Source organism: Ixodes scapularis, unplaced genomic scaffold (genome assembly GCF_016920785.2).
Source record: "Ixodes scapularis isolate PalLabHiFi unplaced genomic scaffold, ASM1692078v2 PGA_scaffold10__122_contigs__length_95168666, whole genome shotgun sequence".
In the NCBI taxonomy this organism is placed as follows: Eukaryota; Metazoa; Arthropoda; class Arachnida; order Ixodida; family Ixodidae; genus Ixodes; species Ixodes scapularis.
In genome coordinates, this window is record NW_024609836.1 from 69,623,451 (window position 1) to 69,645,639 (window position 22,189).

The window sequence follows — 22,189 nt, forward strand, 5'->3', positions numbered from 1 at the left end:
AACTTCCTGCGTAGAATATCACTCCGTGGAGCATTTACCTCGTCCGCGAAAGGCCCCAACAGAGCCGTATATAGAGAGAGCGTTTGGCCATACATTGGGAAGTATAAGGGGCAAATGAGGAGGCTCTATTAGTCGAAAGCGGGCTGGGCGTGTTCCAGGGCGTCTTCCCAAATTCGAATGTGGCCAGCCAGAAGCCGCGAATAATACCCCGGCGGTGGTCGAAAGAAGCAAAAATAATAGGTGCGTCGGTGTAACTCTCTGTGACTGAAAATATGGTACACGTGATTTTTCGATCACGGTCATGCAAAATAAAAGTCTAGCGGAACGATCGACGTAATCCGTATGCCAGGCGCCGAGGGCCAGGAATCTACCATCCGAGCGGTCACACTCCGTCCGAGAAAAACAGAGCTCGAGCGACAGATTTGATTCTTACATCTTTTTGCATGATCACAATCGAAATATCACTTGCACCATATTCTCAACCTTGAAGAGTTACTACAGTTAACTCTTACGCGCTTATTAAAATTGTTTCTTGCTACCACCGCTAGGGGATTCTTTTCGGCACCGAGCTGGCCAAGAGAGCATGTCAAGCCCTCTTTCTCCGTTTGGTGCACGCCCTGGCTCTGCCCGCTCCTCCCATTGACCGAACTCTCCATATATACGCGACGACTCAGACTAAGAGTTGTTTAAAATAAAATATCTCTCTCTCTCTCTCGTTCTCCTTATATACAGCTCTGGGCCCCCAGTGTCCACTCTCTACGTTTATGATATTACTCTGTGGAATGACGACGATAGTGACGGAACACGTCTCACGTGAGTGCTGCCATCCAATGATGCCCCAGAAAATCAAAACATACTCGGCTAGAGTGACACTGTTGTCGGCAAAGCATTCAAGAATGGGAATACGGTACTCTGGCACGAAGAAAGAAAGAAGAAGAGTCATCCTTTTCGGTGGAGGGCGGCGCTGGCGGAATGGCGACCGGACAGCAAAAATTCCACTCGATGTCTCCCCGATCAGCCACCCAGAAGACGTCGCCGCCACGGCCGACCCTCGATGACGGCCCTGGAGGAATCTGCACGCCGACGACTTTGTCCAGCTACTCAGACGGCTCGCTGCCCATGCGGCCCTTCTGCACGCTCACGGACTTCTCGACCAGGCTTCTCCTCCATCTGCTTCGCGAGAACGACGGCCCCAACGTGTGCGTGTCCCCTTTCGGCGTCACGGTGGCACTGAGCATGGCCCTGGCGGGTGCCGGCGAGGTCACCTCCAGCCAGATGGTGAACGTGATGGGGGCCATAGACGCCAATGCCCTCTACAGGACTTGCGAGAAGATCTCGTCCATGCTCAACTCGGCGGAGTCCCACACAAAGGTTTGCGGGTGACCGATTCCAATCTATAACGTTAAGCTCGCCCCTTTCAGATTGAATCATTTAAAATCCCCATGTGCAGAGAAAGTTATGGCGGGTATTTTTTTTTACTATACTTCCCCCCCCCCCCCCCCTTTTTTTTGTTTTCTTGAAGGTTACTGTTATGGTCGCTTGTATCCTGTTCTCTCCATACTAAAAACGGCCTGCCGAGTGTTTTAATATTTATTACATTTTTTATTTTTAGTTTTGCTAGGGGAAATGAGACCTTAATAGAGCTCCAGTGAGTGACATTTAGACAGGCGATGCTGACCAGCGGTCACCATTAAAGTACCTTGATAAAATTTGCGCTTTTCACGTGTACCGCCAAATATTGATCTGCCAACGCGCAAAACAGGTGCCACGAGGTTCACCACCACCATCCGCTTTACATACTCCGTTCACCCTTAAACGGTTACGGAAACAAAAATTTTGCTCTTAGTTCTTTGTTTAAATATGAACTATGTTGTGGCGGCACCCCAGAAACAGTAGTCTAGACTATTGTTTCTGGGCTGCCGGCCGAAAAGTCAAGAAAACTGATTTTAAAACGAATGAACAAATTTCAAGATTGCGCCTGGTGGCGGTCTATGAAGCTCCGTTGGAATGCCGCCAAGTCAGCGGCCTCTAAGAAGCAGCGCCAGTTCGCGGCAGTATGTCTCTCTAGGAGAGTTACTTAGACCTAAATGTGACTCGGTGGAGAACGCTATCGAATCTACTACGTTGTATATAGTAACTTCCACAGTGCTTCCTCAACATGCATTAGAGACCCTCAAGATCGCCTTTCTTTGCCGATGTTAGGTATGAGCTGGATCTGAGGATGCGAGAATCTCTGCCAATCCCCCCCCCCCCCCCTTCCCTTCCCACCCCGCGATGAGCTGTAAACACCGCACTCAAATATGGCACCCCGTCAGTACCTTATATACATAGCTTGCATGTGTCGCTATCACTGACTGTTGGCGGTTCTTTCTAGTTAGTTATTCCCTCGAGCTGCGGTATGAAACTGACATGGGGAATCGAAGGCTCGTGGCACATAAAATACCGCGAATGACCTTACGGGAAAGCTGTGTATGCAGCTTTTCTACAGCTTTTCTACAAGGGCTCAGCATCTCGAATGCCGTCACAACCGCGTGTTTAAATGGCGCATAGCGCCGGCGTTCAGTTCGTCTTCGTTCGCTGGCCGTTTGGGTAGCCGATTCGTACCCGGAAAGCCGCAATTTTTGCGTACACACGAGATATGAGTGGATGCGTCGAAACGTCGCGTACAACTTTGCTCGCGGTAAAGAGGTGAGCGGGACGTCGGTAACGCCGGTCGGGTCGGGTCGGTGTCGGAGCTATTCGTCGTCGCTCACGGCAAACGGGCTTTTTCAATAAAGTTCATGTTTGTGGTCGCGAAAAGACAACTCCTGTGGAAATTACCCGGCGTCGGTGACAATGCAACCGGCTTGAGGCCTCGGCGATCGGCTGAACCACCACGCGAACAGGACCTGCTCGATGGGGAAACACGCTGCTGGATGCAGTCGATGGTCGCTCCCACTGTCGCATAATCGCCGTAATGGATACGGCGTCGGCGCTTGGGGGTGAATGCCTGCGGTAGTTCAGCACGTATGGACGATTACGAACTACTACTCAAATAGAAATTGTTCCCGCGTTTAAAACTTTGGGCGTTATTTTTCAAGAAAACTTGTTATGGGACGACCATATTAATCATATCGTATCAAAGTTATCTAGCATCGTCGGTATTCTATACCGTCATAAACACATCCTACCACTTAGAACAAAGTTAATATTATATACATTATTTTATTCACATTTAAATTATGGTCAACTCATATGGGGCACTACTACCTATACCAACCTCCACAAAATCTTTATGCTACAAAAAAAGATATTAAGAAGTATCTCTAATGTGCCATAGAACATCCAACCGATGATCTTTTTTGTAAGATTGGTGTGATGAAAATTTTTGATTTATATAAATATTGTTTATGTGCAAGGTATAAAATAGAAACAAATTTATCCCAATGTCACCTTAAAAACTTAGCGAAGCTAACAGATAAAATTTATAGGTACCCAACACGAATTAAAGAACCTTGGGAAGTACCCTTTTTTAGAACAAACTACGGCCACCAAAGTTTAAAATATACTTTGCCCTCTACCCTTAACCAGCTTAGTAGGCAAGGCATTGAGCTTAGCAATATATCGGTGAGCATCTTACGAGAAATGTTTATTTCAAATGTTTATTTCGAGCCAAATTGTCCGTGATAAGCGCTAAAATCTTTTGAATCGATGGTTTCTTTCGCGTTTATTTCAGTGGTGTTTAACGTTCTCTGTGTGTATTCACTATTGTGTAAACTGTATCAATATGCTACTTATCTTGTTTAGCGTCAGTTCTTTCTTTGTAAAGTTGTTCAAACATGTAGTACACACGTCATGTTTCAATTTTGTATAAATCTTTAGTGCCTGCATCGCGACTGCTGGTGTAGGTGGTTTGGGGCTCGTCAAGCTGTTTTTACAGCTTTTTTCCCAAGTCACCTTTTCAACAATGTTTTTGTTGGAAAAAATAAAGGTACTATTATTATTATTATAACACGTGCAAACTACGCTTCCGCTGCGGCGAAAAGCCGTGTAAAGCGCTGGGCCTCGCTCGTAGAACCCGTCTTACGTCAAACGGCCGCCATTGTAAAAAAACACCCCTAGACGTGTGATCGCAGAACGAAGTACACGTTCAAAGATGTTCATTTTACACGAGACCTCGGGTGCAAACGAAATACACCGAGTCTCGCGTGTAAAACGAACACCATTTGGGGAGTCCGCCCTGGGACAACGGTTTACACGTCCAGGGGTGTACTTTTTCGCTGTGTGTGTACGCTTCAGAGTAACGACACTTGGCCGTATTGTGGCTTAAAATCATGGTGGCCAGTTATCTGGAGCGTCATCTGGAATCACAGGAAACGCTTTTCCGTCCTTAACAAATGTTTAAACAATCCGCGAGAAAACAAAGCAATATTTCATGAGCTTTCTAACACCGAATCTAATGCTGAGGAAATCGCACTTTTGAATCATGACGATCGGTAGTAGCGTCTGCTCTGCACAAGAACCAAGATGGCGGCGCCCACAACAATGACGGGTAACGGAGTGCCTATACTCTAAGCGCAGCTCATTTAGTTACTTTCGTTTGCGTTAAAACTTCGTTTTGATCTCTCCACGCCGCTGGAAGGTGTTCACGAAAAAATGCGTGATTGCCACTCGTTCTTGCTTTGCCTCACCTACATTTTCTCCCATTTTCCAGTTTGAAATGTTTTATTATATTTTCGTCCCACACACCAGATACGGAACTCACGTGACTGAGAACGACAGGAAACAGAAAGCGTCTATAGGCCACAGGGCGTACTGTCCTCAGGTATTACTATTAGTCGCGATTGTCACGCATTGACGACACCAAGCGGCAACGCTCGCCACTACAGTACCCTTGGCCTTGGAGAAGCCATTGACGTCACGAGCGCGGCAACGTGAAGGTGTTACTCGTGCCCGCAGGATCGCGCCTCCAGCGACGACTTCAGAAACCTCAGTTGGATTACTGTGCCTATGCATCTCCTGGGTCGTCTAACTGATGAATTCAGCTATCTTTCCCGGCGGTTAAAATAGTCGCAATGGTGATTTTGTCTTAACGGGACCGGCTCCGTGGGGAGAAAGTACCTAGTGCTCCAGCCGATTGAGCTCAGCAAACGTAAGCCCTGCCTGTTGTTTCCTTTATTTCCAGCATTACGTTCTCCAGAAATAACTTTATATTACATGCCGCTTCTAAAATATAGGACTTAAAACGTCAAAAAGAGGACGGTCTTTTTTTTTTTTTTTGCATGGAATACTAGATACATTTGATACATTCTTTGGTTTCTTCTACCCACGGAGCCGGTCACGTGAAGTCAAAGTCCCTCTTGGAATTTACAACAAACCGGCCATGGTGTAACGGCAGTGATAGTGCTCACAGGACACAGATGGCGTCGTTAACTTCTCTCGGCACACCCGCAGGTGTACCTGGGGAGCAAGATGTACGTTTCTCGCGACGTGCCCATCTTCCCCGAGTTCAAGGAGACAGTGGCCGAGGTCTTCATAGACGAGCTGGGCGTCCTCGACTTCAAATCCAGTCCCAGCGACGCCGCGCGCGAGATCAACAGCTGGGCAGAGAAGGCAAGCTTCTACCACGCCTCTCTCGACAATTTGTTTTCTTACGGGCCTCGTTTCCACTGCGTGGACAGGCACCAAATACTGCTCGCGGACACCTCGTCGAATACGCCGTGTTGGCAACCTTTCGGGGAAAGGATCCAATCTTCGCGCCCCCCGCGGCTAAGGAAGGATGGAAGAGTCGAGCAGGTCGATAGAGAAGATAACTCTGGGGTGATTGTCCCTTTTTCGTACTCTGTGCCGGGGGACAAAACTGGTTAGATTAAAAGAAACGTTTCAAGAGTAGAGGAAGAAAAAAGAAAATGAAAGACGTTTACAACTCCCTGAAATGCCGAATTAGAGCGCAGCTCTTGAGGAGGAAGAGGGGAGAATACGGAAGGGACGGCATGCCCCTCCTCCTCATCCGTACCGTCTCCTCCTCCCTCCTGATCTACTCCTCCGTGCTCCTCGCCTCCTTCTCCCTCCTCCTCTTCCTCCCCCAGTTTTTAATACTCCTGCCTCGTCCACCTTCTCCTTCCTCCATCTCTCCCTCCTCCTCCCCCTGCTCCCTCCCGCGCGGTGCATTATGAAAAGCGTCCCATTATCCGACGCGCGCGTCACCGCGGTGCATTATGGGACGTTTCCCATAATGATGTCACACGTGACGTCCCTAGGGTCACGAGTGTCGTCGCAAGTGACGTCACGAAGGTCACTCGTGAAAGTCATGACGAAGGTCACAACCTTTACGGTGAAGGTCACAGCCTTCACATGACCTTCACTTATTAAATTCGCGACCTTTATGTGACCCTCACTCGTGAAGGTCACGACCTTTACGAGGGAAAAGGGAGGGTCATGTGACCTCTCCTCTGCGTATCTTCCCCTCCTCCTCAAGAGCTGGGCTCTGATTCGGCAATACAGGGAATGATAAACGTTTTTCAATTTTTTTTTAGTTTCATTCTTTCTGCATAGTAGAGAGTACAATCGCAAAAAAAAAGAAAACTTGGAGGACGCGTAAGCTTCGCCTGCAAGGGTTCAACGCATGGTGACGCACGTTCGCATCGCATTGCGTGGCCTGGTGAGTAGTCTGTCTAGCTCTGAACTGAATGACGTCCTGGGTTCGAATCCCGCCTAAAATTTTTCCAATTTTTTATAGAAAATAAATTACTAGTATATAAACGGAAATCATTTGAGATATGCGGCGACCTTTAATTCGCGATACCTGTCGTGTTTTAATCACTTTCATCACACATGTGACGTCAGGTTTCACGTGAGCGTTGTGGGTTCTTTGAAATTCCCGGGCGAGGTAATGTGACTGTGACGTCATAACCCTAACCAATCAGGATTTTCGTGTCACGCCACCGACGCCGACTTTCCTGCGACATGAGCTGCTTCACGCTATCGCGTTAAAATGTGACAAATTGTTTCAGTTAAATCACAACTTGGGCATCCAGACGTTGTGTGTTACGGGGACGACAACCGTATTAACTATTTGTTTGTGTTTCTCATGCCAGTGCTCGGCTGACGTAGCCGAACACTGCGTCCGCGTTTGGCTGTGGCTCGCGTTCGATCAATGAAGCACAAAGAAACAACAACATTATTTTCAGCCGAACGCTGACATGGCACTTGCGTCCAGTCTGTGACCAGCACCCGATAGGTGAAGATGACGTAAACAATCGATTCCACGGACCAGGCGTTGGGTACACACTCAACTCTGTAGACAAATAAACCGCACAGACCGCCCTCCCCCCCCCCCCCCCCCCATCCCCTAGATTGATATTCTCGCCAAAAATGCCAGCTTGAAGAGAAAAAAAAACAACAAAAAAAACTGCATCCGTGGTGCTGCTTACCATTAAGTTTGTGAGCGGATGGCCCAGACGGCAGTTCTTCCTTCGCTTGCCACTGCTCGTTCTTGCTGCATTTCAGTTTTCATCGAATGAAGAGGCTGAGACAGGGAAACACCCGTTTTGTACGTTTCCTATCAAGTGTCTACGAGAAGATAGACTGGGCGCAGCAACTCCACCTAGATGAATATTGACGGTGTTTGTCTGAAGCAAACAGAGGAGTATTTCTCGTGTCGAATCCGACTGCCGCACTTACGGCGTCCCGATGAGATTCACAGGCCCGGTGTCACCAGGCAGAGACTACGTCTTCAAGTTTCTATTTTGTTAGCCCCCCCCCCCCCATCATTAATATAGCGCATAAATACGTACCAATCACGATCTTTCACAACGACACCAGACTAGATTTCAGAGGAGGTATGTCACTGTATCAGAGACTGCAGCATATGAAGTTTATTTCCCACAGATTGCCTTTCCCATCTTATCAAATGTTTCATAGTGCGGCTGACGCCTAATTTTGTGAAAAGATATAAAATCCGCTGCTTTTTGGCCACGTTCCGCAGTCCATTTCTGCACAAACTAGGTTCTTTCTGGGCAGTTGGCGACGCTAAAGCTTATAAAAGTCGTAATTGTTTGTGTGGTGGGTGCTCTCTATCGATGCTTAAACAGCGGGATATTAGCGAGCTCCAAGGAATGTCTGGTGTCCTCACTAGGTGAGAAACGTTGCCATTGCAGTACTACTACCATACTGGTGTCTTCAACGTGTGTCACGCTTTAGCGATAAAAAAAACGCAGGCCGGTACGACGCCCACCCAGACCGAAACGGGCAAGGGGTTTAAACCCAGCATATCTGGGTTCTGCAGTACGGGCTTTCGCTCTACGTGCTCTGAGTGGCAGAGCGATAAAACAGTTGACCGCCGATACCCTACACGTTTCCGACTCCCCCTTTCCCTCTGTTTTTTTTTTCCTAAACATATGCATGTAAGGGTTGCTAACAAGGCACATGCAACGTGTCTTCAAACAGAGTTCGTCGTGTGTCGCTTTATTGGGACGACACCGTTTGCCTCAGTGATTACATCAATCAGACTGGCAAACCTGCCTTTAATGGGTTATATCGTAAACTCCTTCGCACCAGGCAACCGAGCGCCAGCTGCCCCAGGTAGTGAAGTCCAGCGACGTGAGCACTCACACGCGCATGGTTCTCGTCAGCGCCATCTACTTCCGGGGTCTTTGGGGAGAGGCCTTCATGAAGGCAACCAAGAGCCAGTTCTACGTGACCCCCACGGAAACGGTATGCAAACTCCGCCCTTTGAAATCTAATTTTTCAAGAAAAACTCTAGACTTTTTTTCTTTTGTTTGTTTATGGTCATAGAGGATTACGACTCAGTAAGTGCCCAGACCGACTCGAGCTTTCTTCGAAAGCTAAGGATGATGGATTCCCACGATGGTCGTCGTCCACGACGGTGAAAATTGGCGCCCTTTCCCTTTGAATTCAAGAATGTCAACGCGAGACTGACAGACATAGAGACGCTCAAGAAAGCACTAAGGCGAAGCCTTTACAATATTTACTGACAAAATAAGAACGGCAGGGCGTGATCTTGGCACGCTAGGCGTCCACACAAGCCCCATGCCTTCTGCCATGCCTTGGACTCCGAAGCATTGTCGAGGGTATGAAGCTCACGCTGGCGGGCGTAACAACAGAAGTTCCTCCCTGCCGTTCTCACCTTTTCAGTGACCATAGGGGAATAGATCTCACTCCGTAAAAATACAAAAGCCTTGACTTGTTTGTCATCTTTTTGTTTTGTTTGCACAAGTTTTGCGTACTTCTTCAAACAGCTGGATGCGCCGTAATCTTGTGGTTTTCCTCGAGGCTTTTAGCGCTTACGAGCGATGTCAGAAGCTTGATTGACTCCTTTCAAACGCTGCCGAAACAGCTGGCGATTTCTTTTATGTCACGTGCCGAACCACTCGTCTCCTTGGTCAGAAACTCCCAGATTATGACCCAGGTTGCACGCAAGAGAGACGCCTAACTTGGGGAAATGCTTGGTAGTCTTAGGGGCCCAATACAATTTGGCTCCGAGTCGTTACTTAGTGCCAGAGCAGTTTTCTTTGCAGTATTTATTGCTTTTCTCGGGCTCGTCACATAATTGCCCGAATTCTAGGCTTAAATCAAAGATGCCACCTATGAACCGAGCAACCTAAGTCCGGCCCTTGCTGGGCGATTTAAGCCCGAATCGGCCACATAAAAAAACAGAACCAGAAGTAAATCTTTACTGTGTCACTTGTTTTGCGATTTATGCCCAAAAGAGGCTTCATGACAGTCAAGCTAGCAGCAGTGAAGCCTAACTTTGGCACTTCTTCAACAAATTAGGACCGAGATACCCAGACCCTGACCAAAGAAGATCAAGTTTAGCTCCACCTTTGCTTTTCACGTGTTGTTTAAGGCTCTGCATTCCCCGACAAAAATCATACGTTGGCCCGAAGAACTGTGCTGCCCGGGGGCAGTTTACGATACCGCTTACTTGCCCCGCGTGTCCTTCCAGGTGCCCGTGTACATGATGGAGTCCCTCCGGGGCGCGCACTACTGCTCCAGCAAGCAGCTTCCTTGCGAGGCCCTCGAATTGTCTTACGTCTGTCGGGCCCTCAGCCTCCTTGTCTTGCTGCCGGACGTGGGCACGTCCTTGGAGACCCTGGCGGCCGCCTTAAACTACGCCCACCTCAGGAAGCTCATGAGGGAGCTCAAGTCGGTGACCAACATCGCGGTGCGTGTTACCACTCCGATCACGCCTGGGTGTAGAGTATACTGTGCCCAGAACGCCTCTCCAACTACGATGTTCACCGCGTGGGAAAAAAAAAACGGGTTCCTTGATGTACGCTTGATAACGCCATAGAAGTGTCACCCTGGCGCTGGCCGCGAACCTGCCGGCGTCACAGCAGCTGTGGTGTGTATGGGGCCGCCCACACTAGCGAGAAAACGCGCCCGGCGCGCCGATAAATCGGTTAAGCGGGAAGATAAAGGGCGTGTCTCTGCACGCACTCGTGGCGCTGACTGTGCTTCGGCGACATTTTGTTACTTGCCGCGATCGGCGTGCCACGCGCGTTTTCTCGCTAGTGTGGGCGGCCTTTAAGGCAGACGCCTGTTCCGCTGGTGGTCGCTCTCCAGCTTGACAGGCCACGGAGGCTTCGGCAGTCAGGAGCAACGATATTAGGTTAGCTCAGATACGGAAGTGCTCATAGACGCTGCATGCACGAACAGTAACCTCCGCCCCCTCACTCACCACGACTCGCCTCTCGTCGATTAACGCACCGGACGGCAGCTATGGTTACTGCAGCGCATTCTATGGAATACACACGTTGCGAAGAGCAGCATCTAAATCGACTTGCGCCGTACTCTATGGAAAACACAGTTCGTAAACGAAAATCTACATGACGCTTCGAACGACGGGAGGCGGACTGAGTGAGTGAGGGTGGGGGGGTACCCTTTTCCGCGGGAGTTCCAGTTGGGACGCCGCGACGACAGCGACACTCGCGTTTGTTTGTGTTCTTTTTTTTTTTTTCGGAACTTTTACGATTAACCGTCAGGATCGCGACATCCGACAGCATGACACTCCGGGTGTTGTGAAGTCATTTTTCGCCACTTCGGGACCCCCTTCGATGGGCGGAACATGACGCTAAACACACCGGTCGGAAATGCATTCCCGGCACCGTACAATCATGGCAATGACTATTGTTGGCGCGATTTTGAGGTGGATCCCAGGGAGTGTTTCTGTGCAGGTAGTGGCCCGGTGCTAAATTTAGCGGCCAAATGTATTCGCTAAAATTAAGGGCAAAATAGAGAGTTTTAGTAGATTGTGCCACGAGGAAAGCGGGCCCAGCGGACGCGTGCTCAATCCATGCCTCGAAGTGACGGTACGAGCTCCCGCTAGCTAAGCGAAGCTCCATACTCAGTTCACCGTTAAGCTGAAACTAGAAGCTCCGCCTTCGGCGCCAGCTTCCTGCCCTTGCTAACGCAAGTGAGAACGCGCGGACACGCGCAACTAAAGCGCTGCGGAAGACAACGAGCTCGCGCTGAAGGCGGAGCTTCTAGTATCAAGCCTGTTTCAGACAGTTGTGTTTGACTGCGTTTGACTGCGTTGCGGCTGCGAGAAACCAGGACATCCCCGCTGCTTCTATCGCGTGCCAAGATGATTCCTCGAATCGGCCTCCACGCTTTATACGAAGCACATATGTGCGGGTGACTCGCTTTCGGTTCTCGACGCAACGCAGTCAAACGCATTCAAACGCAAGTGTCTGAACCGGCCTTCAGATTTGAACGGAGTATTGGCGACGTGAGCGATCGAAAGCGTCGCTGTGGTCGGCCCACCACAATTGGCTGAATGCTGACTATGACGTCAGCAAAGGATGTCTCATCGACGGAAATAGGAGGAATGTAAGAACTTTAATTTTGACGGTGTTGGCAGAGTTGCTTTGAGAGCGCTATGATTTCAGGCTTCTATCATGCCCATTACAAACACCATCGAACTTGTTGTTCACAAGGTAATGACGTCATGAAAGGTAACCCAACGAGGGCGCCACCGAAACATCTCGCCGGAAATAGCGTAGGGTCTTCTAAAAAGTCCCAAATTTCTCCACTAAAAAATCTAGACGGAAATCAGTGTCACGTAACACTGTTACATAATGAAGTCTTAGTATTGCGTATATGGGAGCAAACGCAAGCGCGGCCCGTTTGCGTTAGCACTGCGTCCTCCGCACTGCGCCTGAGCGAAACGTACGCAACGTAGCGATCTATGCAAACGGGCATTCACTTGAACTAGTTGGTGGTACATTTCAGGATTAAGAGCGCTACAAAAATAAGGACAAGTAAAAGAACACACACACAAAGACACACGCACACACACACACACACACACAAGCACGCGCGCGCACGCACGCACGCACACACACACGTACATACACTGTCTGTGTGTGTCTTCTTTTATTTGTCCTCGGTTTTTAGCGCATTTAATCCTGAAGAGACCTATGCCTCTGCGTATGTTCGCTATCGATGTTTGATTGCGTTTGCAGCGGCCCTCTGCGTTCGCTTCTCGTGGGTCTCGTTGCGTCCGGGACAGCGCGAGACTTCCCCAGATTGAAAAACGTGAGCCGACATTCGGAAAGAAAGTTACACGACATTTGGGTAACAATGGGATTCGTGGCATCGGATTGACTTGGTTAAATACAAGCTGTAGACTGCTTGAAGTTGTTTTGCATCGGCACATCTAGATGGCGCTGCAACTGCTTGCGTATGCGTTTGCGTCCCGCTGTAATGAAAGTGCTGGTTTGAAGCGTTCCGCTAAGAGCTTGCATGCGTCGCACGCAGTGCTTACGCAAAGGTTCTTTACACTATACTAGTAAATTGATGTTTGTATGCTTCTACAGACTGAACTTAGTCTGCCTCAACGAACGACTTGACTCTCATCTGTAGATGAGCAATTAAGCCAGTGAGGTACAACGTTCATCCAGATCGAAACGGGCGATCGCGGCCAGCACAACGCCTCACCAACACCTCCTAGACAGCTTTTAAGCCTGCGCGTCACGTGACATGAAATCACGTTCCGGAGGCCTGCACGGGCGCTGATTGGGCGCGAGCGCCGACGCTGCACTCGCATCCAATTAGCGCCCGTGCAGGTCTCCGGGGCGTGACATCATGTCACGTGACGCGCAGGCTTGAAAGCTGTCTAGGAGGTGCTGGCCTCACGCGATGGCAAATGCTACCAAGACTGTGACGATTGCGTCATAGTAATGTGACCGGTCTATTTGCGACTTTCCCGAGTGTTCGCGATCACGTCAGGCGTTGTCCTGACCAATCGCAGCGGGCGGCAAACCCGCTGCGCCCAACCAACACCTCCTGGATCAACTTGCCGACGTCGAACTTAGCTCACATGGACGGAAAATGGGTTAGGATATAGCTCAGAATAGGATTATACTTGAAATATGCAACTTGCTCATAAAAAAAAAAAAATAGCAATAAACGTTACGCTTATTTTCATCGGCGCAATGCGCACGTTGCACTTTGAGGTCTAACCCCAGACTGAGCTTTGTCATTCGCTTTGACCCTTCCGCAGTTCGTAGGGCTTGACTCCTGTGTGTTCCGCAAGAAAGTGTGCGCACCGGCTTAATTTTTTCAACACGCAATGTATGGTGGAGCGGAGTCATTGATGTTCATGACTGTGTCCTAGACCATTTGCACTCAACCTTTGATGTTCCAGGGATTGCTTGTGGATCGGTGGAAGTGCTGAATCCCCGGTGTGGGGAGAGGGAAATATCTGGGGTAATCATGTTTAGGAAGAGGTTTGGATTGTATTGCATTTTTTTTTTTTGGCGCAAAACCGATTTCTGAGGGAAATAATGAATATAGCTAAGTGCTCGTCACGTAAACTAGGCTTCTCTTATTGGCGTATACGAAAACAAAATTCCCAATTTTTATGGGGAAACAAAATCAAGTTTATTGCCAGGTTCACTAATGAGCAAGGCTTCCTGGATCCTCGAAATGCCTTCGCAGGAGTCGCGGCATCCTAATAGACCCTTTCCGGAATTCAGTGCCATCTGGTGACTCAAATGGCAGTTTATCTTTTACTATACTAATGGCGGCAATGAACCTGAGGTCTGCAGCATTTAATAGGGCTCCGTCACTTAAAGGTCGACGGTAAACGAGAATGTGCACTTCACGACAATTATTTTTCAATCTCTTTGAGTGTCCATGGCGAAACAAATGCAGCCAGTCGGAACGAAGCGCCAACCCACATAGACGCCTTGATAGAGGCGTCTATGTGGTTTGATACATCAAGTGGCTTTGAAGCCGAGTGAGTGCTACTAACAGATTGACTGGGACCGAGTTAAAAATGAACGCTTACGCAGCTCTTGCGTCCAATTCCTGCTTCACGCCGCGCTAACATCTGGAATGTATAGGCCTCGAATCATCTGCTTAGGAGCATCTTCAACTTCTTCCTTCATCAGTAAACAGAAGGCCGCCATTAGTATAGCACATACGCCGTTTTCAGATGATGATGATAATGATCAAAGTGGCCAGACTGAATTCCGGAAAGGGTCTATTGAGAAGCAGCGAATATAGACGGTTGCCATAGTTCAGTGGGCTTTGTACAGAACCTAATGACCCGCGGCACAATGTCCAGATTGGCGCTTTTTGAGCTCAAACAAACCTTCTGCTACTTTATTTGGTTTTTGAATATAAATTAAATATTTACACCAATTCAGAAATATTTGGAAAGGTCGGGCCGTCGAGTCCCGATGCCTCCAACTAGGCCCGACCCTAGCCCGACTCAGTTCGGGATGAATCGGCCCGAACACGATCCGACCCCAAACAGTGCTTTCATATATATTGGCCCGTGGGGATGGAACCCAGGATTCCTGGGTTCTGCAGCGCGAGCTTTCGCTCCACGTGCTCCGAGCTGGTATGCGCTAGTCCACTTGGCCATCGATCCCCCTACGCTATTCTAAAACTATCTTATAGCGTCAAGTGGTATTATGTCACGAGACGCTACAATTTCCCTTTTGAATTTTGCGAGAGAATTCTACAATAAATTTATCGCGGATTTGATGTCACACGACGTCACAGCGTCTCGTGACCACATCATGTAACGCCACGGTGTCACGTGACCTAAAAATACCCCGTGGACACCGTCTGCTTAATTTAGCTGAACTAAGTCCGCTAAATGTTTCGTGAAGTTAAAGTTATTCTTAGGAAAGTGATAAAGACGAGGGGGGCAGCCGCGCAGACGACCATGTCGCACCAGGCTCCACGTGCTGGCCCGACCTCCATAAGTTCTCTTTCTCCTTTATCATCCTGTCCTGTCCTGTTCTTTCTGCTCCTCACAGCATCATCCTAGCGTTATGATCAAACCCTTTCACATTTCGTGCCTTTCTCGCCCTATACAGCTACTGATATGCACCCCCCCCCCCCCCCTTGCAGGTATGGTTTCCGCGCCTGCAACTCCTGCGAACGTACAAGCTGGAGGGAGCCCTGCGGGACATGGGCATGCAGAACATCTTCGACCCTTCGAACGCGGACCTGTCCAAGATGAGTTCGGATGCGAACCTCTGCGTTGACAGCTTCATCCACGAGGCCCTGTTCGAGACGAGCGAAGAAGGACTCGGCGAAGGGTCGCCCGTACCGTCCCCGATCCCCGCCGACTTACACAAGTTTCGTGTTGATCGGCCTTTCATCTTCGTGCTACTTCACCATTTCAATCACGCCGTGGTCTTTGTCGGTGCCGTCCGCAAGCCCTAGATCCCTGGATGCCAGTCTTGCCATCTTATGTGCAGTGTGGCGCGTGTACAAGGCAGAATACAAACTCCGTCTGCTATGGCAAGAGACCCCGAAAAGTATGAAGTGCTCCTTGGAAAGAAAAGAAGGAAGAAAGTTTCAATTGTGGCCTCATTTGGTTATAGTCACTTTACTCGGCGTTGACTTTCTTGGCTCTTTTAGCATTTACAAATCGATGATACAGCGTGCAATAAACAAGGACAGAAATACAGTATAGGCAAATGGAGCGCTCGTCTTGTCTACTGCCTTTGTCATTCTTTATTGCGCACTGTATTTCCAATTTGTAGCTATGAACCAAGTCGCCAGAATCGCCACTTCGACATTTTTGGTATTCACACGGTGGAGAAATCCATGGAGGGGTATTGTTGTTGTTTCCGAACGTTTTTTGGCAACTACCCAAACATGGAATGGATCGCGAATCTGAATGGTTATATCATGTGTTATCTTTTGTTAACTCAGAATATCCAAGCTGTAGCTAATCGGCAATTTCGGAAAGGCTTAGCAAATTGGAAGGAGCTTGTGGCGCATCTTTAACTTGTATCTGACAATGCAGTCAGATACAAGTTAAAGGGGCACTCAAGGGGAATATGAGATCGTCCATTTATGGTGATAACTAAATCTACGGGCTCTAAACATCCCACAAAATAACGAGGTTAGTCATGGGCGGTGGATTTCCCCATTAAAAATCTAATCAAAGGTGATGACTCCCCTCTTTCTTCGCCTTCGAGTAGACACTAGGGGGCGCCGTCAGACGGCGTTTTCAACCAATAATTTATATATTCTGCCTCCTACACCCAAATATCTGACGTTTTTTGTCAAAATGAAATGCACAACTCTAAAAAGAGCAATATTAGTAACGTATGGAATCTCCACGCAGTTAAGTATGTTCATTGGTCAAATTTTATGGGGTGGTAAGGATCCAAAAATGCCCTCCCTCCTTCCACTTGTGAAGAAAAAATAGTGCCCGCGTATTTCTAGTGCTGTGAGTTTACTAGAACCTGTTTTCATCTAGAACTGGTTATTTTAATCGACTAAAGCCCTACATATAATATGCCATCAAACACAAGAGTCTACAAAAAGTATTTGAGTAATGCACCAGAAGCTCCTCCCACATCCTCCCCACAGCCAAGCACTGTTCCTCCGCAATGTGCGAATAGTGCGCTATCGAGGCGTTCCGCTGACGTCTGTTAGGTTTGGCACATATTACTATGGTGCCTGGATCACGTCTTTGACTGGTGTGTTTACCGCGGCCAAAAAAGTGGTCCCTCGATTTCCGCCTGATGACGTCATAGAAGTGTCATGCTGTCGCCGGTCGCGACCCTGGTGGCGTCTCAACAGTTATGGTGTGTGTAGCAGATGCCTGTTCTGCTGCAGGTCGCTTTCCACTGTGACAGTTCACGGAAGCTAGTGCAACCGGAAGTTGGGACGCCTAACGGGACGCCGTGACGACAGCGACACTCGCGTTCGCTCGTGCTTTTTGCCAACATTTCTACGGCCAACCGCCAGGATCGCGACAGGCAACAGCATGACACTCGCGTCATTTGTTGCCACATCGGGACCACTTTTGATGTATGGGCGGGATAGGACGCTAAACACACCAGTCGAAGACGCGATCCAGGCACCATAATATTACTAATCCGCAAGACGGACGGGATCGGCTGGACCAGTGATCTCAATGACGATTTGTCATAAAGATCACTGGGTCGTAAACAGAAAAAGAAACACTTTTATCCAACTGCCTCAGCAATCGAATGTTCCTCCAAACGAATAACAAAACAAATTATAGTCGGTTGCAAGCTAAAAAAAAAACCGGAAATGCCTCTCAGAGGAAAATGTAATCCTACGCTGAAAAACGCCAGCCAATCGTTTTCATGACGTCACGATTCTGTGGACCAATCGCGATCCTTTTGAAAAAAAAAACCTCAACATGGCTGCTGGCCTTAGCAACGCGACGCTAGTTTCTCGTGACAATGATTCTGCTTGTTTGCACCGTGTTTTACGTGCCCGAGGTTACGCCACGAAATCTAAATGGTATCGGCTTGCGTTCGCAGCAGTTTTTGCGCAACAACGTGAGAATCCAGCGACGCTATCGCCAACGAAAATTTCGAAGCGGGCGCGAGGCTTAGCACTGCTGAGAGGTGAGAAGCTACGCGACCTCGCTTGTGCTCCTTGAAGAACCGCTTTGGTGTCGCCGGTAAGGATGCACCAGGCTGTTTCGTCCAAGAAGAATCAGGGGAATCGCTTTCCGATGTCACCTCAGTGGGATCCATGACGGAAGACAAAGAGAGCGGGGCGCGGTGGTGGTGTCGATGACTTGGGAGGGTGCCGATTTGTCAAAACCCGAAAAGTATAATTATTCTTGTTTTCTATTCATCCAACAAAATAAAGGCACACATTTCGAGCGCAAAGCCCACAAAACTAAGTAAATCACTAAATATTTATTATTTGCAGGAACTATAAGTGCTTCGCTTTCCCTCAATCGAAGGCGCTGGAAGACGGTATGTTAGACAGTATCTTGGACAGAAAATGAATTGGGAAGACGGTACATTGGACATGACTTTCTTTCTTCACTAAACAGCTATTTCGTTGACAAAAACGTATTCTAACTTACTTAAATTTCCTGAATTAATCAAACAAATATTGTAGTAGCTTAAGACACGTTTCCTGGAGGAAGAAAAAGCAACGTTGCTAGCGAACTACTTTCTCGACGGCGGAGGCACATCAGATGGGCACTATGCGCTTGTGGGTGGAGCTAAAAGATTGTTCTCAGGTTGCATCCGACTATAGTCGTTAGTTGTTTATACAACAGGAGTTTAGTCTGGCATAACATAGCGACACTGTTACCCACTGTAGATGAACAATTTAGCTAGTGCACTACCAACGTTACTGGAGTAAGCTCAGTTTCGCAGCTCCCTATTCTCGCCTGCGGAGGCGAGTGGCCCAAGTGGAGGCTAGACAACCCGGAAGTAAGCGTCGACTGCAGCGCTGCTAGTTCTCGTGACCGCCACTGAGCCCACGTCGTAGGCGGAGCTGCGAAACTGAGCTTGCTCTAGTAACGTTGAGCAGTACGACTGCTAGCCTGGGGCCTTTAGCGTGCACCATGCAGTAGTGATACACGACCGCACGCAGGTATGATGCTCATCCAGATCGAAACAAGCAGTGGTGGGGACATAGACTACTGACCACGCCTGGAAGATCGTCACGTGACGCGGCCGCCGAAAGTGAAGAGGTAGAGCGGCAGACAAGAGTCATGCAACGGGCACCCCTCTGCGGCGAGACGCCGAAACACACTTGTCTCGAGCGATGGAATGTCCGCTCGTGCTTCTCGCGTTCCTCGGGCTACCGCTTCTTTTCTCGTCGGGTTTGAAAACCATGTTTCGGGTCCTCGCCGCTGCAAAAGCTGTGCGCTGAATACCAGACTCCCCGGGAAATGCTCTGTGCTACCAGATCCTCGCGCTCCGAATCTGCGACTGGGCACTCTGTGGCTCCGTCATCGAACTGCCAGGCTTTGTGAGTATGGAGGAGGCTATGGTGGGGATTAAACCCAACGTTACTTTGATTAAACCCTGGATCCCTGGGTTCTGCAGGGCGATCTTTCGGTCTACGCGCTCCCAGCTGGTGTGTGCTAGGCCACTCGGCCACCGAACCCCCTCGAATACAACGTTATTGGAGCAAGCTCAGTTTCGCAGCTTCCTATTCTCGCCTGCAGAGGCGAGTGGCCCATGTGGCGGTCACGAGAACTAGCGGCGCTGCAGTCGGATCTTGCTTCCCTGTCTCGCGCGTCGTCAACTACCACCGCGTTGAGAGCTTTCTTTTAGTTTTATTTTCTTCCTTTCTTTTTTACTTCCATGTGTATAATAGCGAAAAAAAATGATGAAAATGAAGTGTAATACATCACAGAGATAACAGAGATCAGAGTCAGCGCATGGTGTGTGTTCTTTCTTTGAGTGCTTGAAATTTATTTTTGTCTGCGTCTGTTTCCTTGCGCTGTGAGGTGTTAGTATGAATTGCCAAATCGCCCAAGCTGAAGTGCTGCTACTGAAGCTTCGCGGGCTAGACAATCCGGAAGCAAGACTCGACTGCAGCGCTGCTAGTTCTCGTGACCGCCACTAAGCCCACGTCGCAGGCGGAGCTGTGAAACTGAGCTCGCTCCAGTAACGTTGCTCGAATGTTCCTCCATCGGGCGACCTGGGCCGCGCCAATGTCTTTCTCTTCCACAAGCCAACACGTCACATGACACGCTATGAACACTACCATTACCTGGGTGTTCACATTTGAAAAACATTAACATTTTCCTCGGTCCAGCAGAGTACTGAATACTTTCTGATGTGTAGTAATTCTACAAAGTGCCCCCCCCCCTTAAAGGGATACGGAATCGAAACTTGAAATATAGAGAAAACATCAATAAATGAGTTCAATATAATCAGCTAAGCCTGTAATGAATAATCGCACGGTCGTATTTTGAGCAGATGGCTATATTTTATGCTCTAAATGCCGCGATTTTGGCGAGCGCTTCAAAATCAGCCATGGAGGAGCGCGATGCATCTCGGGAGATCCGGCAGACGTCTTGACGTCATCATGCCTCGGACGACCAAGCGTACCGTAGTGACGAGTTTTGCCACTTGGAGGTGTCAACGCGTTACAATCTCGCTTTGTCGAAGTACCCAAGGGCTGTAGAGATCGCGGGGCCAGCACGCGCACCAAACCTGAGAACAACCGAAGCACGCGTTTGCACGTCGCGCGAGAGCTGAAACCAAGGTGGCTCACTTCGTTTTGGCTCTTTCCACCAAGACGCCTCGGTATTGCGTTCAGGCCTAGGCAATCTATACCAGTGAGCGGACATACCGCTGCGGCGCTGCTTTCAGAGGCATGTTGTCGTCACGACATTCCATTGAAGCTTCATAACCAACTACCAGGTGGTTTTTGATTATCGTTTAATTCACTTTAAAATATGTTTTCTTGCGTTTTCTAGCGCAATATTTATGTTTCTGTGGTTGTGCTGCTACCTGCGTCGTGTTGAAACAAAGAAATGAGCTCCAGAATTTGGTTTCCGTACCCCTTCAAAAAACACCAAAAAATTGCAGGGTCATTTTTACCTTCAAAATAAACTACGCATCGCCAAACACCCATTCTTCGACCAAGTGTAGCGCTACCGGTCTACACCAGATGCCAACGTTTCAGCAGCAACCGATATTTTGTAGAAAAAACTACGAGATTTCTTGAAATTTTCAATGGGAAAGTGGCGGTCGTTAGAACTCTCGAATGCATGGAGCTCTGTGGCGCCAGTTACCGACGACGAGCAAAAATGAGCCCCATTTTTAATTTAAGTTTTCAGAAAATCACTTCTACCTTTTTTAGTAGGACAGCGGTTAGTGCTGAACCTTCGGTATCTGTTTCGGACTGGTGCCACAAAATAAGTAGAGGGGAGGATTTGACTCATTCAGTGGCTCTAGTTTGGACTACAATCGTTAGATTTAGGTGGAGAATAAGCGTTCGCCCATGTGAAATGTTAATGATAATGATAATCTTTATTGGCTCTGGAGAGCCGTGGCATCGCGGAAAGGCCCGTACCATAGTTTATGTGTGAAAAAAAAAGTATCTTTTTTTTTTTTTTTGACACGTTCTGCATTTAAAATTTTAACTTCAATTATTTTCGGAATATTTTGTCTGGTTTTGTTTTAGTTCGCATTTATAGAGCTCTCCTCTGAGCAAGAAAGACGAAGAACGCGGGCCCCTGTTGTGGGATCGTCTGTTTGAAAAAACACTTGCCGTCAACAAATTTCACGTAAGCTTTTCCCGTTTTTCATAGTCCTACGATACCGTCTAGCGTGATGAGCGCCAATTTCTTGGTAACGTGACGTCGCAGTCCATGCTTTCAAGCTTATTAAAACTCCAGTGAAGAGCATTAAACAGCACAACGCAACTCAAGCACGGCCCTCATAACTTGTAATTGATCGTTTCCCCGCACATCTTACGCAGTATTTCAGTGCACGGCTACGACGTTCTACAGTCCTAACAACCATATTTTATCTTGTGACAAGGATGATTCCTGAACTATTCGCTGAGGATGTCAACACCTTCTAGATAAGTGAGCCAAGCCGCAGTACTACTGTATTTTTGCGTTACCTCAAGACCATCTTGCCATGAACTCATCACTAAACGCGGCACCGCGGGCCTCCATGGTACGGGCTGCTGCCTTTCCGCGGTTCCGCAAATCTCCAGAGTCAAAAGAAAAAGACTAAACACTAAAGAAGGCCATCGCGGGGTGCGAAGTGCGGACACGACTGCTCCGACAGCGTTCGAGTGGGTACTATAGGGCCATATCACCACTTCAACACGAGTCTCAGCCAAATAGTGACGCAGCAGTCGTATCCAATCATTGTACCGGGTTGGCCTTCTTAAGGTGATCACTAAAATTTAGCCTATAAGGCCATGTTCTCAGGGAAGTGTTGGTCAAGTTCAT

General features: G+C 48.5%; 1 protein-coding gene across 1 annotated transcript; it reads left to right on the forward strand.

The window, feature by feature from the left end:
• The first annotated feature begins 972 nt into the window (after positions 1-972).
• On the forward strand, positions 973-15,690 carry LOC8036523 (serpin B9-like). Its single transcript, XM_029974260.3, has 5 exons — positions 973-1,371; positions 5,434-5,592; positions 8,539-8,694; positions 9,947-10,165; positions 15,373-15,690. Exons 1-5 carry the CDS (start codon positions 973-975, stop codon positions 15,688-15,690), a joined length of 1,251 nt encoding a protein of 416 aa, XP_029830120.3.
• The last annotated feature ends 6,499 nt before the right edge of the window (positions 15,691-22,189 follow it).

Bases quoted from the DNA above. Each gene is read 5' to 3' on its own strand.
- LOC8036523 (XM_029974260.3), top strand. From the start codon at position 973: ATGGCGACCGGACAGCAAAAATTCCACTCGATGTCTCCCCGATCAGCC. The intron at 8,695-9,946 runs GTATGCAAACTC...GTGTCCTTCCAG, and splicing joins ACGTGACCCCCACGGAAACG to GTGCCCGTGTACATGATGGA. The intron at 10,166-15,372 runs GTGCGTGTTACC...CCCCCCTTGCAG, and splicing joins AGTCGGTGACCAACATCGCG to GTATGGTTTCCGCGCCTGCA.